This window comes from Miniopterus natalensis, chromosome 16, assembly GCF_054644295.1.
Source record: "Miniopterus natalensis isolate mMinNat1 chromosome 16, mMinNat1.hap1, whole genome shotgun sequence".
NCBI classification, from domain to species: Eukaryota; Metazoa; Chordata; class Mammalia; order Chiroptera; family Miniopteridae; genus Miniopterus; species Miniopterus natalensis.
This window is the reverse complement of record NC_142096.1, coordinates 2,682,334-2,696,784: the sequence shown is the minus strand read 5'-3', so window position 1 is coordinate 2,696,784 and position 14,451 is coordinate 2,682,334. Positions and strand designations below refer to the sequence as shown.

At 44.2% G+C, this 14,451-nt stretch overlaps 2 protein-coding genes across 4 annotated transcripts in view; one reads left to right on the top strand and one right to left on the bottom strand.

Moving 5' to 3' along the window:
* PCMTD1 (protein-L-isoaspartate (D-aspartate) O-methyltransferase domain containing 1) overlaps positions 1-4,944 on the top strand; it is a 34,616-nt gene extending 29,672 nt beyond the window's left edge. For all 3 annotated transcript variants that reach the window (XM_087825262.1, XM_087825263.1, XM_016198910.2), the window contains 2 exons: positions 1,463-1,586; positions 2,521-4,944. In XM_087825262.1, the coding sequence (XP_087681388.1) occupies positions 1,463-1,586; positions 2,521-2,885 (489 nt within the window). In that variant the 3' untranslated portion in view covers positions 2,886-4,944. The remainder of the gene's footprint in view (positions 1-1,462; positions 1,587-2,520) is intronic.
* Positions 4,945-9,847: 4,903 nt separating this feature from the next.
* PPDPFL (pancreatic progenitor cell differentiation and proliferation factor like) lies at positions 9,848-11,323 on the bottom strand. The gene is made up of 3 exons (XM_016198960.2): positions 11,231-11,323; positions 10,042-10,113; positions 9,848-9,951 (listed from the first exon to the last, which is right to left on the bottom strand). The coding sequence occupies exons 1-3, from the start codon at positions 11,283-11,285 to the stop codon at positions 9,848-9,850; spliced, it is 231 nt and encodes a 76-aa protein (XP_016054446.2). The 5' UTR covers positions 11,286-11,323.
* Positions 11,324-14,451: the final 3,128 nt, after the last annotated feature.

Here is a 14,451-nt window from a genome sequence, read left to right as displayed (position 1 = left end):
TAATGGCCCCAAAGGGCGAGAGCGGTGCTACTGTGGACTCGGATATGTCAGAGGAGCCCCGTGAAGTGCTCCCTTTGAGCGCAGGGGTGAAGCTTCTCAGATGCATCAGGCTCTGTCACCCCCTACAAAGCAAGAAGGCCGAGGGCGGCACAGTAGGCATTTGGAAAGGGACTGTTCGCGCAGCTTCTGTTACAGTGCGGCATTACAGTTCCGCTTTATTATTGGCTGTTGTTCGTCTGTGACCGTGATTAATTAATAAATTAAGTTTTATTGTAGGTATGTATGTATAGGATAAAAATAGCTTATATGGGTTTAATCCTCTCCGTGGTTTCAAGCATCCACTGGGAGGCTTGGACCATATCCCCTGTGGGTGAGGGGGGGCTACTGCATTTGCCAGGTTGACCCCAGTGGATCTTTGTAAAGCAGATTACTTTAAAATTTTATAAAAATCTATTTCAGAAAAATAGCTTTAATACTATTAACCTAAATCAAAGATGTTTAAAACACCACGTGGTTTGTACAGTAGAAGGTACGCTTGTCTACAGTGACCGAGACCCAGCACGTTTATGTACCTTGGGGGTCCCTCGACAGCCCAGCACAGCACTTGCATCTCAGTGGATTTCATGATTGCTGTGCATTGTGAAAATTGTTTGTCATTATTGAGGAGACATAATATGAAGACACTCATTGAAAAATGTTCCTGAAAAAATGTTACTCGAATGATTCCAGAGTTGAGACCCCCAGATGAACAGTCTTTTTCTGTTTTCTTTTAAAGCTACACTTTTGGACTTTTAAACTATGGCTTCCCATTGGTGTTTTATTACATATTTATTATATACTGTTATGCTGATATAAAACATAATAATGGTTTTTATAACATAAATTGAAGATACTGACTTGGTCAAGCTACATACTGGGCTAATCTTTTTTTCCAAGGGCTGGTGATGGGTGTTTGCTGAGTAGGTACAACTCCTAAACCCTTTATGACTGATGACATTTATTAGTGAGGTGTCAAATCGAGGTCAGAATCTATATTTTATTGTCAGCATGGAAGATCATGAGTTGACTCGCGGGTACAGTAATCAGAACATGGTTTATTAATGTAGAATGCTGTAACCAAACAGTGGAACCAGTGTGAGACATGCTTCGGGAGCCAGTGGCAGGTGTGGATTGGAATTCTACCCCTAGAAGCCATCAGACCCCCCGGTGTCATATGCAGGGACACTTGGTCATATTTGGACATTCCATTTGCATTGAAATATCTGTCTTGAACAGCCAATATTTGTGATTCCTTCTTTATTATTTTATAGTTAATATGTGAATGAAAGTAATTTGGTTGCGTTTAAATACAAGTGATTATAAAGCAATCACTGGCAATTATTTCATTAAAACAAAGTTGTGACTGTAAGGCAGTAACGTTTCCTGAATTAAGCTCTTCTATTTCTTTTCTCCCTCTAAATAGTTAACACAAATTATGCGAACTGGACAGAATACTTGGGAAAGTAAAAATATTCTTGCTGTTTCATTTGCTCCACTTGTGCAGCCAAGTAAGAATGACAATGGCAAGCCCGATTCCGTGGGACTCCGTAAGTAACTGCTGGCCCTTACTGGTTGAACTGTGATTTCACCTCAATGCTTGGGACTTAATGGACTGTATAACTAGGAAGAATTAAATAGAAATGTGGTAATAGAGTCCGTGGGTTTATTCCCTTTTTTTTTAATAACAAGCCCCTACGTTGCACCGGACACTGTTAGCTGCCTTCATGGAAACATGAAAAGAAGGGACAAGTTAAACAAAAATGAATTTATTAATTACAGTTGTGAGATTATTAATTGTAATTTATTAACGTGGTGGCGTTATTTTCCATATAGAGGGACAGCAGACATAAAAGCCTTTAGGCTGAAAAGAGCTTGGTCATGGAAATAAGTTTTAGGGTGGTGGAAGCTCATTGGCTGTGCTGTAGAGGACAGATGACACCCGAGGAGGGAGTCAGTGCTGATGCGGATAATGTTGGTGGGTTAAAGGCAGAGCAGTAGTGGACTGTGTAGGAGGTGGTGGCCGAGGGAAAGGAGGGATCTAAAGTTTGACTTGAACAGCTAGGTGGTGGTACCATTTATTGGTGTTTGGAAGACGGGGGTGGAATAGTTTGGAAATACGTACAGGAAGGTGTAGTTTGGCCATGTTTGTGTTTTTGCTGTTGTTAATCCTCCCCCGAGGATATTTTTTTCCACTGATTTTTCAGAGAGAGTGGAAGGTGTGGGGTGGGCGCATCAATGCAAGAGGGACACATCGATTGGTTGCCTCCTGTATGCGCCTGGACCAGGGATTGAACCTGCAACCTGAGCCACCGGCCAGGGCTGTCCTCAGTTCCTAGATGGTGCTTTGCTTTTGGTAAACGCCTTGGAATCGTTGTTAGTGAAATTCAGTTTTTATACTTGCTGCTTTCTAACGTTCACTGAGAAAGCCTGTTGTTTCCTATGAACCTTGAAGCGATGAGTAACGCGTGGCTCTTCCCGCAGCGCCCTGTGCTGTCAGGAACCTGCAGGACCTGGCTCGAATCTACATCCGACGCACCCTCAGAAACTTCATCAACGACGAGATGCAGGCCAAGGGGATTCCCCCAAGGGCCCCGCCCAAGAGGAAGAGGCGGAGAGTTAAGCAGAGGATCAACACGTACGTGTTCGTGGGCAACCAGCTTATCCCGCAGCCTCCGGACAGCGATGATGAGGAGAAGATGGAGGAGGACCGGGAGGAGGAGGAGCGGGAGCCCGGCGAGGCCCCAAAGCCCGAGGAGCCCCCGCAGAACCTGCTGAGGGAGAAGATCATGAAGCTCCCGCTCCCCGAGTCTTTAAAGGCGTACTTGACATACTTCAGAGAGAAATAGTCAGGAAGAAAGCACCTACTGATAATCCTTTAGCCTTGAAGATGTACCTTTTGTAGACATGAAAGGAGAGATCTCTTATCAGAGCAAATTATAATGGGGAGAAAGTATAACTTGTTTCCGTCTTAGTAATAAAAATGATGTAGCCAGTGATTAAAAAGAATCCCTTTTATAAAATATATTTTTCTTTAAATCTTGGGAAAATTGCTGTTTTAACTCAGAGTGACTTCAGGAGTGGACACAACCATAGTTAGGACATCGTGTACTGTGAGTCTTTTTCTGATCCCTACAGATTTTAGCAGTGAGGGTGAGACTTCATTTTATATAATGTTCAATAGTTAGGCGTATATTATCTTATTTGAATCGCAGCTGTCTGCCTGCCTTCTGTGGAAACTCAAACGCGTTGTAGACCCACGTACCTTACTCTTGCAACCACAGTTGCCGAGTTACGGTCGCTGTGTTCCGGGCAGCATACGAGTGCAATAACGACAGACACTGAGGAATTCAGCTTTAAAGAGGTTCGTGGATCCCACGGCACTGCTGCTTCTGCTTTTGAACCTGTTGCCAAAAGACACGGGGAAAATACCTGCTTCTCTCATAGAGATTTTAAGAGCACATGTCAAGTGACTATTACAGTAAGAAGTCTATGCTTAATACTCTTAATTCCTATGGACCCTTTACATTTTCAGTATTTAAAATAATGGGGTTATATTACTCTGAAATTTTAGAAGATAGTCTATTTAGGATTGTTTTTCTATAGCCCGCTGTGTAAAGTGTTTGGTTTAAGAAAATCCAGCACAGTGAGTAAGTGAACGAGTGGGCGTGGGGGACGGCCACTCCAGGTCTCTCTCGGCCGCAGGGCCGGAGCAGGCTGGTCGGCAGTGCACTTTAGCAAACGGGACTTGTAGTTCATCTGAGTGTTCGTCTTGGACTGAGCTAGCCTGCATTTGCTTTGAAAATCGTTTCCATAGTATGAGAGATATTCACAGAAACTGTACATAGATGCCTCTTGCTTTGAAAATTGAGTTCAGAATCTAGGGTGATCTTTGGGACCTACATTGTGCTCATTTAATTTCTTCCCACGTCTGTTGTTTCTTTTGGTGAAATTATAATTTTCATTTTTATGCTGAATGTCACATGCTTAAACTATCACTTGGCTGTTGTAGCTCTTCAGTGGTAGCACAGGGAGTAAATGCTATTTTTCATCCTACTAAGGCCTGAAATCAGTCATTCCTTGGTAAGAAGGTATCCACTGTGGCATATTTAGTAATTAGTATTAAAAGGATTATGTCTTATTTACAAGGAAAAGTTTGAGAGTATCACTTACTGCCACCAGCATCACTGTTACGATAGTTGATCAGATCTGCTTAAGGAAACCAATCAGTGTGTAGTGAAAGGATTATTATGTGCAAGTGTTCGACTACTAGAAATATGTAGAGGGTTTCAAAACTCTCAGTTCTGGAAGTTCCACATGTTAAAAGCAAGTGTTTAAAATATTCTAAGCATAAATTATCCCAAACAAATGAGAATACTTTAGTCGTGTAAAAGATAATTTCATAGAGGGGTGTGTTTTATACCAATGACAGAGGCTAGGGCTGTGGTTGGGGCACCTCCACCGGTTTCCCCAGATGACCCCTAAGCCGGTGTAGTTAAGAAATGCCTCGTGTCACTTCTGTCAGGGAAAAAATTAGTTTCATACAGTTGTCATCTATTTTATTTTCAGTTTTTAGTTTTAGAAGCTTAACTTTAAGGTCCTGGTGCCCACATGTTTTTATCTAGCACCCCTGCACACGCAGGTTTTGGGAGCTGATACCCAGATATGCAAATGTACATGTTCTTAACTGATAGTTTCACTGTCAGGAGAGAGTCTTTGCTAAGGCAGAGTGTGAAGGTGACTTTTTCATAGCACATTTCATTCTGTTGACCTTGGCAAAGTGTACACAATAAGTATTCATGACTGCATATTTTTGTCATTGAAATGTATCTTTTGTTTTTAAATGCATTCATTTTACAGTTGTGACTTTATTGATTTTAAATAAAGAAATGGAAACAAAGTGAAAAATCCAAGTGAAAGCCCTTTTATGTACTAATGGGAATATATTAGAGTGATTAGCAATGTTGGGTTTGTGTTTATTTTTAATGCATTCATATTTACTTGAATATAGGTGATTATGCTTTATAAGATAAAGTAAGATTAATCGAAAATGATGACTATATCATGTGATTTTATAGCCAGATGAAACAATAGAAATAATCTAATCCAGTAAATTATTTTTCGAGAGAAAGTAGGCCTGGGGAGGTTGCATGATGTTCCTAAACCAGACGGCTGGGTGGAGACGGCTGGAAATAGCTCCAGCATCTGATAACCCCAAGGAATTTGTCAGTGGCACCGTAACTGCTAATTGGTGTGTGTATTTGGTTCTAGTATTAATAGAGGAAAATGTCGCTAATATGGCATAGATAGTGGTTGAAACAAAATACAAAAATAACGCAAGTGTTGGTTTCTAGCTGTCTGAGGGGATAAAAGTGAAACAAAACCTGTTACATTTTGGGGGGACTTGGAAAATTATTTTAAATAAACGATTGCGTATAATGAAACCATTTCCTAGTGGCCTGGCTTTTTCTTTTCTTTTCTTTTTTTTTTTATTTAGGAAAACTCTACACCTATGAGTATATACTGAATTAGTTACAGTGGTTCGTGTTTGGATATCTAATTTTCTCTTGACTGTTGTCATCTCTGAATAGTGTAGAGTTTTTCAAAAAATATTTTTATGAAATAGTAGATATGAAGGATATTCATAAGATATGAGTAAAGTACTAGGAATAACTCAGTGTACATGAAAATACAGCAAGTCCTCACTTAACATCTTTGATAGGTTCTTGGAAACTGATTTTAAGCTAAATGACATAAAACGGAACCAATTTTAACGTAGGCTAATTGATAAAAATTAAGTTTCTACCTTCTATTTCTGGTCACAAAAACATCACCAAACTTCTAAATAAAGACCTCAAAACACATCTAATGTTAAACATGGAAATAAATGTGAGTTATATATACATTTAAGAAAGAAGAATAAAGATCAGACCTCTTCCAACCCACTTACTCCTGTTCAGGGCCGTGGGCAGCCAGGAGCCTCCCCCGGCCGCTGGCAGCTCGGGGCTCGGACCCGCGCACGCCCGGGGCAGCTGCGAGCCACTGCTCCTGGTGCACATCCCCAGTGTGGGGAGGCCCGGAGCGCCCGGGGAGAGCCCACCCAGCGGGGAGAGAGAAGACGCCACGCAGCGGCCTCGCCAGGAATCCGGCTTCCCCCAGCGTCGCGGGGAGACGCTGTTGAAGGAAATGCTGCTGGTGGAGGGCCTGCCGCGAGTGTGTCCCGCCGTTAGGTCTGCCGCGGGGCTCCCTGCTGTGTGTGCTGCTCCCCCTCCTCGAGGGGGCCCCGCCCGTGTCAGCCCTGAACTCGCTTTTGCTGCAGGAGCTGTGTCAGGTGCACGTGTCTCCGCTCTGGGCCTCGAGCGTGCTGAGCTTTGTGCGTGGAACCATGCCGTGTGGAGTCTTGCAGCGCGGTTTTCCACTCGCTTTGCCCTTCGGAGATTAGACCACGCTGGGTACAGTTAGGTTACTTACATCACCTCGCACATCTTAATTATCCTGCTGTGACGGATGTGCTGCTCCCCCAAATAGTTCAGCGTGAACATCCGGCAGCGTGTTCTGTGGCTGCGTGTGTGCAAGAGTCTTAGTGTGAGCGTCATTACTGGGTCGTGGGGCAGGTTAATACTCACCTCTAGCAGCCAGTGCAGGCTTGTTTCCCCAAATAGTGTGGGGGGAAATGTCCCAATTTTTCCGTCTCCTCACCTATATTTGCTAGTGATTTTTGCCTGTTTGGTAGGGACTTTGTTACTTATTAAGGAGTTTTGTGTGTGTGTTTTAAATCTTTTCAGGTGTTTCTTGATTTTAGGTTTCCTTTCTATAAAATTTCAATTCAATTACAGTATTTTATAAATTCTTTATTTGGTAGTTTCTTTTTAAAGATTAGCTTGTAGAACCCTGGCCAGGTGGCTCAGTTGGTTAGAGCATCACCCTGATACCCCAAGGTTGTGGGTTCTGTCCCCGATCAGGACACATACAAGAAGCAACCAAAGGATGCAAAAGTAAGTGGAACAACATCTCTCTCTCAAAAGCAGTAAATTAAAAAAAAAAATAGCTTGCAGGAGTGCCTTCTGTAATCTGGATATTAATCCATTGCCAGTTATATGTATTGCAAATATCTTTCCTCAGTTTGTGGTTTCTGTTACTCTGTGGTGTTTTGATTAGTTGGCATTTTAAATTTTAATCGTGTTCAATTCACCTCCGCACACCCTCAATCCCAAAATCATGAAAAAATCAGCTTTTATTTTTCTACAGAAGTCCTACGATTGTTGTCTTTCACATTTAAGTCCACTTGCTGTAGAAACTCGGGCAGCACACAGAAATACTTTGCATTTTTAAATCATTTTATGAGTTCACATTAGCATTACTTTTCAGGAAGATTCCTTATATTAACGTCTACTGATCAGTCTATCCTCGCATGTCTGTGTGTGTGTGCACCGCTCTAAAGTGCTTAATAACCGTATCTGGTCATGATAATATGTGTGATTCAGAAGCCTATGTAAAATTCAACTACTTCGCCCAGTAACTTTTAGCAGCAATAACACTATTCTAAACTAATATAAAAGCAACAATTCTGACACTTGGGAAATTTATCAAATAACCTAAGCAAGCAATCTGCTGACACACCAAGTTGTTAAATAAAAAGGAATTTGTTCATAATCTTGAAAACAAATCATCCCCCAAATTCACCATTTTACTATGCCCTCTTTTTCTCTCAGTTTAGAAAAGGTCAGTCTTCAATTCGTGTGATTTAATTTTAGATGAAAGCCAAGTGAAATATATAGTCCAACACTTTAACTGGCCTCTACAAATAGATAAAATTTATAAATGCAGACAGCCAGAAAAAGCAATAATATGTAGACAGTGGTGTATGCTTGGGCCAAGGTGACACTTGAGTGCCCTTCGTTGACGGCAGAGTGACAGGTGGTCACAAAATGGAACTGGGAAGTTAGGAAGGGAGCGGCCCGCAGCGCCTGTTGCGGAGGGTGGCCTTGGTAGTTCATCCTGCTGTCGGGCAGGAGGACAGTTGGTGAACGGTCGCGGGCACAGGGCCGTTAACGCAGCAGCGGCCCTGAAACCCCCCAGTGGCGATCCCCTCTGGCTGAGCTCCACACCCCTGGCTTCCGGGCGTTTATCATCTTCCGCTGAAAACTATTTGCAAGCAGCATCTAGGCGCTTTTAAACGGAAACTCATCACCCACCCAATACTGAGGAAAGCAGGAAATACTCGAACTAACATAGGATGTATTCACGTTCAGGAAATTTACTCCAGCGTTCCTTTTTAAATACATTCCATTATTTTCTAATTATACAGAAAAATGGGTTGCATTAGGAAATTTGAGTAACAGAAAAATAGAAGGAAATGGAAACCACCCATAATCCCATCTCCAAAAATAGCCACCGTTGCTATTTTGTTACATTGCCTTTCATCTTGTGCATATGTATCTTTTTAATGCAACTAAGATCACTACGTATATAGATTAAACTGCCATTTTTACTGAACATTGTGTCATCTTAATGTTAAATATTAATAAAGTTTTAAATTTTAAAGTCTACTCAAACAATTGGTTAAATGTACAGTAATGTATTAAACTAATGTATTTATGGGTATGTTTGCTATTTCCAGTGTTCATGATTAAAAATAAAAATTTTGCAACTCTTCACATGTGAATCCAATGACCTTTCAACCGTTACGTTAGGTATCGACGCTTCAGTTTTAAGGCATAACAAATCATTTGACAAGCAAAAGGAGTCTAAAATTTTTTTTGAAAATTAAAAAAAAAAAAAATTTGAAATAATTTTGGAAAAATAACATGGATTATGAACAGGCAACTACATTTGAAGACCAGCTGCTTGCAAGGGGCACGTTTCTAAACCACGCTTCTCTAACATCCTTTGTGACGCTGATGCCACTCGCAGCAGCCGTCTCCGTCCTGAGGATGCCGCGCTTTCGTGGGTGGCTGTGATCTTGCCTGATTACGGGGTCTCAGCAGGTTTTTGCCTTTTGACGGTGCAGCGGGGTTATCTGGGATCGCTGAGTGCCCAAGGGTGGCGCTCACGGTGGAAGCCGCTCAGCAGGGGGCGTCATTTCCATGGTCAGAGTCAACAGTTGGTGCTGCGTAAAACACGGTCGTTACAACCACGTCCTTACGGGGCGACACCGAGACCAGCTGAGCGGCTCCTCCGTAAGTCAGGTGTCTTTATAGCCCAGGTAAGGCAGGAGGGAAGCCAAACGCTCACCTGGGTGACTCACACCCACGGACTTGATAGGAAAGGATACAGCTTTCCAAAACAGTGTCTTCCTCGGATTTTAAAAAGCACCAATATTTAAGTGATTCTATTTCAAATTCTTTATATTAGAAAGTCAAAATGCTTACGTTTTAACATTAGAGTCTATGAAAATCATCATTCACTCTTGAGTTCTATTTAATGGCTGGTTATCAGTGTTACATCAGCCATTGTCTCAAGAACAAATTAAGTGCCAGCAGTGGGACCCACCCAGGCCGCTGGAGACAGCAACTAGATAACTGTTCTTTGCCTCCTGAATATTAATAAAAAAAATTTAGAACCTTGCCTCTAATTCCCAATCTGTCCCCCGCTAAACAATAACAAAAACGGGCAGATGGCTCTTCAGTCGCTCGTCAGTGATAGAACGAGACCAAGCGCTCGTGACCCGACCGGTGGTTGGTTAACTAGAGTGGGGAGCAGCTCTTCGGCCCCCCTCTCCCCCAGTCGCGCTTTGTATCAAAGCCGACGCCGTCCCCGAGAAACACCCTCACTCGCCGAGCAGGACGCGTGCCGGTCGGAAGGGACGGACTCACCCGCTGGCACACAGCTCCTTCCTGATCACATCCGAGAGCACAGGGTCCGCGTGGAAGAAGGACTTGAGCCACCAGGTGGGTTCTGCCATCTCCGGCAGCCCTGCCAAGTACAACTGGATTACTTCCTTACCCACAAGCCCGAGGGGTTAAAACGGAGGCGAGGAGGGCGACGCGGGGAGGGAGAGCGCACCTTCGGGGGGGCGTTTGTCGCCCTCGTCGGTGAAGCCCAGGCCGTCGGAGCTCAGGGAAGACACGCTGGCCTCTAGGAGACAGGCAGTGAGTGCGGCCTGAGCCGGCAGGCGCGGGCGGGCGCCGCACCCCGGCTCGGGCAGTGTGGCTCCGGCTGCTCCTGGCTCGTGCATGTATGAATTTAAAACTCAAATAGTCATCTACCAATTGCAAGGTCTCCCAGAATAAGAGTGCGTGTTACACTTTTTACTAACACGGCCTATTCCCTGCAACAGTGAGCTTGCTCTCTCCAGAGATACAGAGCGTAACGTGTTACAAATGCTGTCGGGTTAAAAATGTTACGAAGTATAAAATCAAGAATGGATAACATTCTTTTATTGCATTAGAAATATTACATGTGTATATATTTAAATAGCATGCAAAGGCTATCAAATTTAGAAATAAAGGAATTTTTAAAAAGTTTGTGTTGTCATACATGTATTTGAAACCTATCAGTCTTTAAAATAGAATATAAAAGTGGCTTCTGTAGCTAAAATATAGGTAAATGGGCATAGTTTAACCTTGTAAAAAGAAATCTGTAGATGTTTCCAACACCGAATTGGAAGTAAGAGTTTTTTAACATGTTGCTGGCTTATTTTCAATAAATGATAACTTTGTTTTAAAGTGATCATTTTATTTAATGACATTTCTGAATTTTCTTTACGAAGCTACAGTTTTCTTTTGAGCTATAAATACTCACAGATGGGTAGATGAAAATAGAACTGGCACAATAGATGCTAACCCGTTACCCACAGCAGCAACGTAGAAACTAGAAACGCTCTGAAGCAGTCATACTATCCCCTCTTTTCTAAAACATGAACAATATTTTATTTCTAGAAATGTGTTTTTAATGTATTCTATTAAATGCAAGGTATTGAAATGAAATATCATCGTGACGTATAAACAGATCTTCACTTGTTTATGTTAATGGCTTCATCGATACAATGTAACATCGTTGAAACAAAGAAATGAGCTGCCTGATCGTCTTGGCCTGGGGGTCTCTGATGAATTCTTTTCCCGTTTCCCTCACTGTCGCCCTCGGTCTTCCACCTTAAGTCCTGACCAGTACACACCACGCAGGTTACTAACACCCTCGACTTCGCTTCTGATCACAGTCTCTAGGGGTAACCTCTCGTGGCGACACGACTTACTGCGATAATACTGATTTTTGGCCAGAAGGCAGCCTATGGAAGGTACGGATGCCATTGCTGTCCCCTTGGGCCAAGCCCGGGAGAGACCGTGAGCAGCCGCCTGAGGGACAGAGACGGGAGAGGGAGGTTAACGTCAGCAACGTGGAGCCGCTTTTTTCCACACGAATATTTTTTGCAAAGCAACATAATTTAATACCGTGTAATAAATATCTAATAAAAAGAATTGAAAAGTTCACACAAAATTATAATCCAATATAGTGTAATAAATAAAAAAGATGCAGTCAATGCGGGTATTTATTTGGAAAAGCAAGAAAAAAGTATATACCCGACTGCGAAGAATGCCCACGCTTATTCCGCCTGAAACAAACCTAAGGGCAAGGGAAGGAACACTCACACAGCCGTGGTGGAGCCGCTCACCTGGGTCTTCGCTCCAGTTTGTTCCTGCACAATAAAGGTGGTTCTGAAGTTTCCTCAGAAAACGCCCAGTTTAAAAGCCTGCGGCGGTCGGAGGGGATGGCGTGGCCCTGGAAGCCGGGGCGCTGGCCTCTGGGCGCCCTCAGCCCCTTATATTTAGAAGAATGAAACCCGAGCTGCGGGCGGCGGAGGCGAGGCGGGCACAGGGCCAGCGGGCGGCGGGATGGACTTGGCCCGGCCCTTGCGTTGCACTCGCCCTCGGTAAGGTCACAGCTGTGCCGGCTGCCTCCTGCGGGGAAGGACGCGGCAGCCCCGTGTCCCCTCAGCCCCGGGCGCTCGCCCTCCGGGGAAAGGCCTCTGCTGGGCTCCAGGTGGGGCGTGGAGTCGGGCTGCGGGCCGGCTGGGGGGACTGGACACACCACAAGCGCCCGATGCGAGAGCCACAGGCCCAGAGCCCAGCGGGAAGGGCCGAGGGCCAGGAGTCGGGAGCTGCGGTGGGACCACGGGCCTGGGAAGCGCTGGCTCTGTCACCGCATCTCAACATTAGCTCTCGACACAAGAGCTAATTTCCTATTCCAGTCGTAGCAATATTCCTTATATAAACCATCCTGCCATTTATAGGCTTAGTTTGTTTGCCTGCGGATCAAACCCGGCTCCTCTTTACGCTGGAGGCTTCGCAACTGATCTTCTTTCCTTTGAAGGCAGTGTTGTCGTTTTTTAAATAGGTTTAATCTCTAGCGTTGAAAGCATTGCAGATGCCCCCGGGCCCTCCCCGCAGTCCTGCCCATGCCCGCGGGCTCTGCGTCTGTGCACCTGAGTTGTCTGGCCAGCCCCCCGGGCCCGTCCCCCGAGATCCCTCGTCCGCTGGGTGTCTCCCCGTCTCTGGATCTGCTTTGTCCATCGGTTTATTTCGCTCATTAGGTCCCACATACAAATTTATCTGGTGGCTATCGTTGTAACCGGCTTAAATTAATTTTGGAAAGGCAGCATTACTTTAAAATGATTCATGTTGTAATATTTTAAACAATAATAAAACGTAAAAAAAAACAAAAAAAAATAAAATGACTCATGTCAGCTAGGTTCACGCTTATCCCAAACATTTCTTTTCATGTCCCATTAAATGTCGGCTCTGCCGGGACGGCTCCTCTATGTTGCCAGAATCATTTACTTCTGCGTTTTCTTTTTCCCCCCTTGATTAGTTTTGCAGGAGGTCCCCCCCCATCAAATTCCTTCTTTTCAAGAACTATTTGGCCCCCCTTTTGGTCCTTGGTTGTCTGTTTCATTATTTTCAGTCTTAGTTTTAGTGTTTGTCCTGTTATCGACTTTAGGATTTTTCTGAGTATAATTTATTGGAAAATACGCTGTAACTGCCAATTTGACATTTCTCAAAACCTTTGAAGCACCGAGGCACGCTTTTCTGTTTCAAAATGTAGCCTTTTAAAACGACCTTTTCGTGGGTGATTAATAAATTCATTGTCCCGTGTTGTTAGGAGAGAATATTTAATTTCGATTCAGTCTTTGAAATAGTTTTAAAAACCGGACGTTAGTACACTCAGGCCAGGGGAACGCGCCAAGACTGGAACATCTACCTCTTTAAGGAAGAGACCGGCCCCTCGAGCCCGGTGAGTAACAGGGTCTCTGGGGAAACTTATCCCCGAGGAGGCAGGTGCTGGGCAGTGAGCCGCCGCGAGGGGTCACGGGGGCGGCTACTCGTGCGCGCGAGTTCGTGGAAATGACCTACGTGCTTGGCCAGGTCAGGACTACGACCTATTCCAGGAACCAGCACGTAGCAGGAGGCAGAGGCTGGTGGTGATTTATGTCGGAAGGATCATCCGTCAGGATCAGACAGAAAGCAACCTCCACGCTGTCCTGGGTCCAGCTCCTGGGACAGATAACGGTCACGTCCCCCTGTGGCTTTCTGTGTATTTGAGAATAATAAATATTCTTTATTTATTGCGTACAATCATTACACGGGCCCATTAGCTTGTGTTACTTAATTTTGTTAAACAAATAATCCGTATACGTACCAGTGGGACTGCTTGCTCCACTAGCTCCTGGTTTGTCATGTCACCTAATTCTATTAATTTTTATCTTATATTTGAAGTTATGTGCATACAAATAATGGTGGTAGCATCTTTTCTGTCGGGGGCGTGCAGGAGGCAGCCCATCAATGACTCTCTCTCCCTCTCCCTTCCTCTCTCTAAAATCAATAAAATAAAATAAAAAGGTTCAGTGACGTCCTCATTTCCGTATTACTATTGGGTGAAAAAACGAGTCGGTGGCCAACTGCAAATAGTCAAACATTATTTAAAAAATCAGGCCTAGTTTGTATCTTCTCTCCTCTGACCCACATTCCCCCCCCCCCCGGCCAGTTTCCAAACATTCATCACAGTAGAAAACCTTATGTGACCAGCTAGTAACGAGCACTGGTCTTGGTTCTTGAGGTTGTAGCCACGGGTCACGTCTGTCCCACCTGGAGAGCCATCACGCCAACTCCGGTGGCCAAATCTGTAGGAGCAGTGACAAGGTCCTTCCTCCTCAATGTTAGTTTAAGACTGAGGAGCAGCCAGTCCGACCCCTCCCTGTGCAAAGACCGCTGCTCAGTAGGTTCTCTTTCCAGGAGTCTCTCAGTTGTCATTTAAAAAATATATATTTTTATATATTTTTATTAATTTCAGAGAGAGGAAGGGAGAGGGAGAGAGAGAAACATCCATGATGAGAGTCGGTGATCGGCTGCCTCCTGCAGGCCCCCGACTGGGGATCAAGCCTGAAACCCGGGCCTATGCCCTGACCGGGAATCGAACGGA

Excerpts from the sequence above, each read along its gene's own strand:
- PPDPFL (XM_016198960.2), bottom strand. The coding sequence starts at position 11,285 with ATGGCATCCGTACCTTCCATAGGCTGCCTTCTGGCCAAAAATCAGTAT. Across the intron at positions 10,114-11,230 it reads CAAAAATCAGTATTATCGCA|AGGCCAGCGTGTCTTCCCTG; the intron begins GTAAGTCGTGTC and ends CCTGTCTCCTAG. Across the intron at positions 9,952-10,041 it reads CGACAAACGCCCCCCCGAAG|GGCTGCCGGAGATGGCAGAA; the intron begins GTGCGCTCTCCC and ends TGTACTTGGCAG.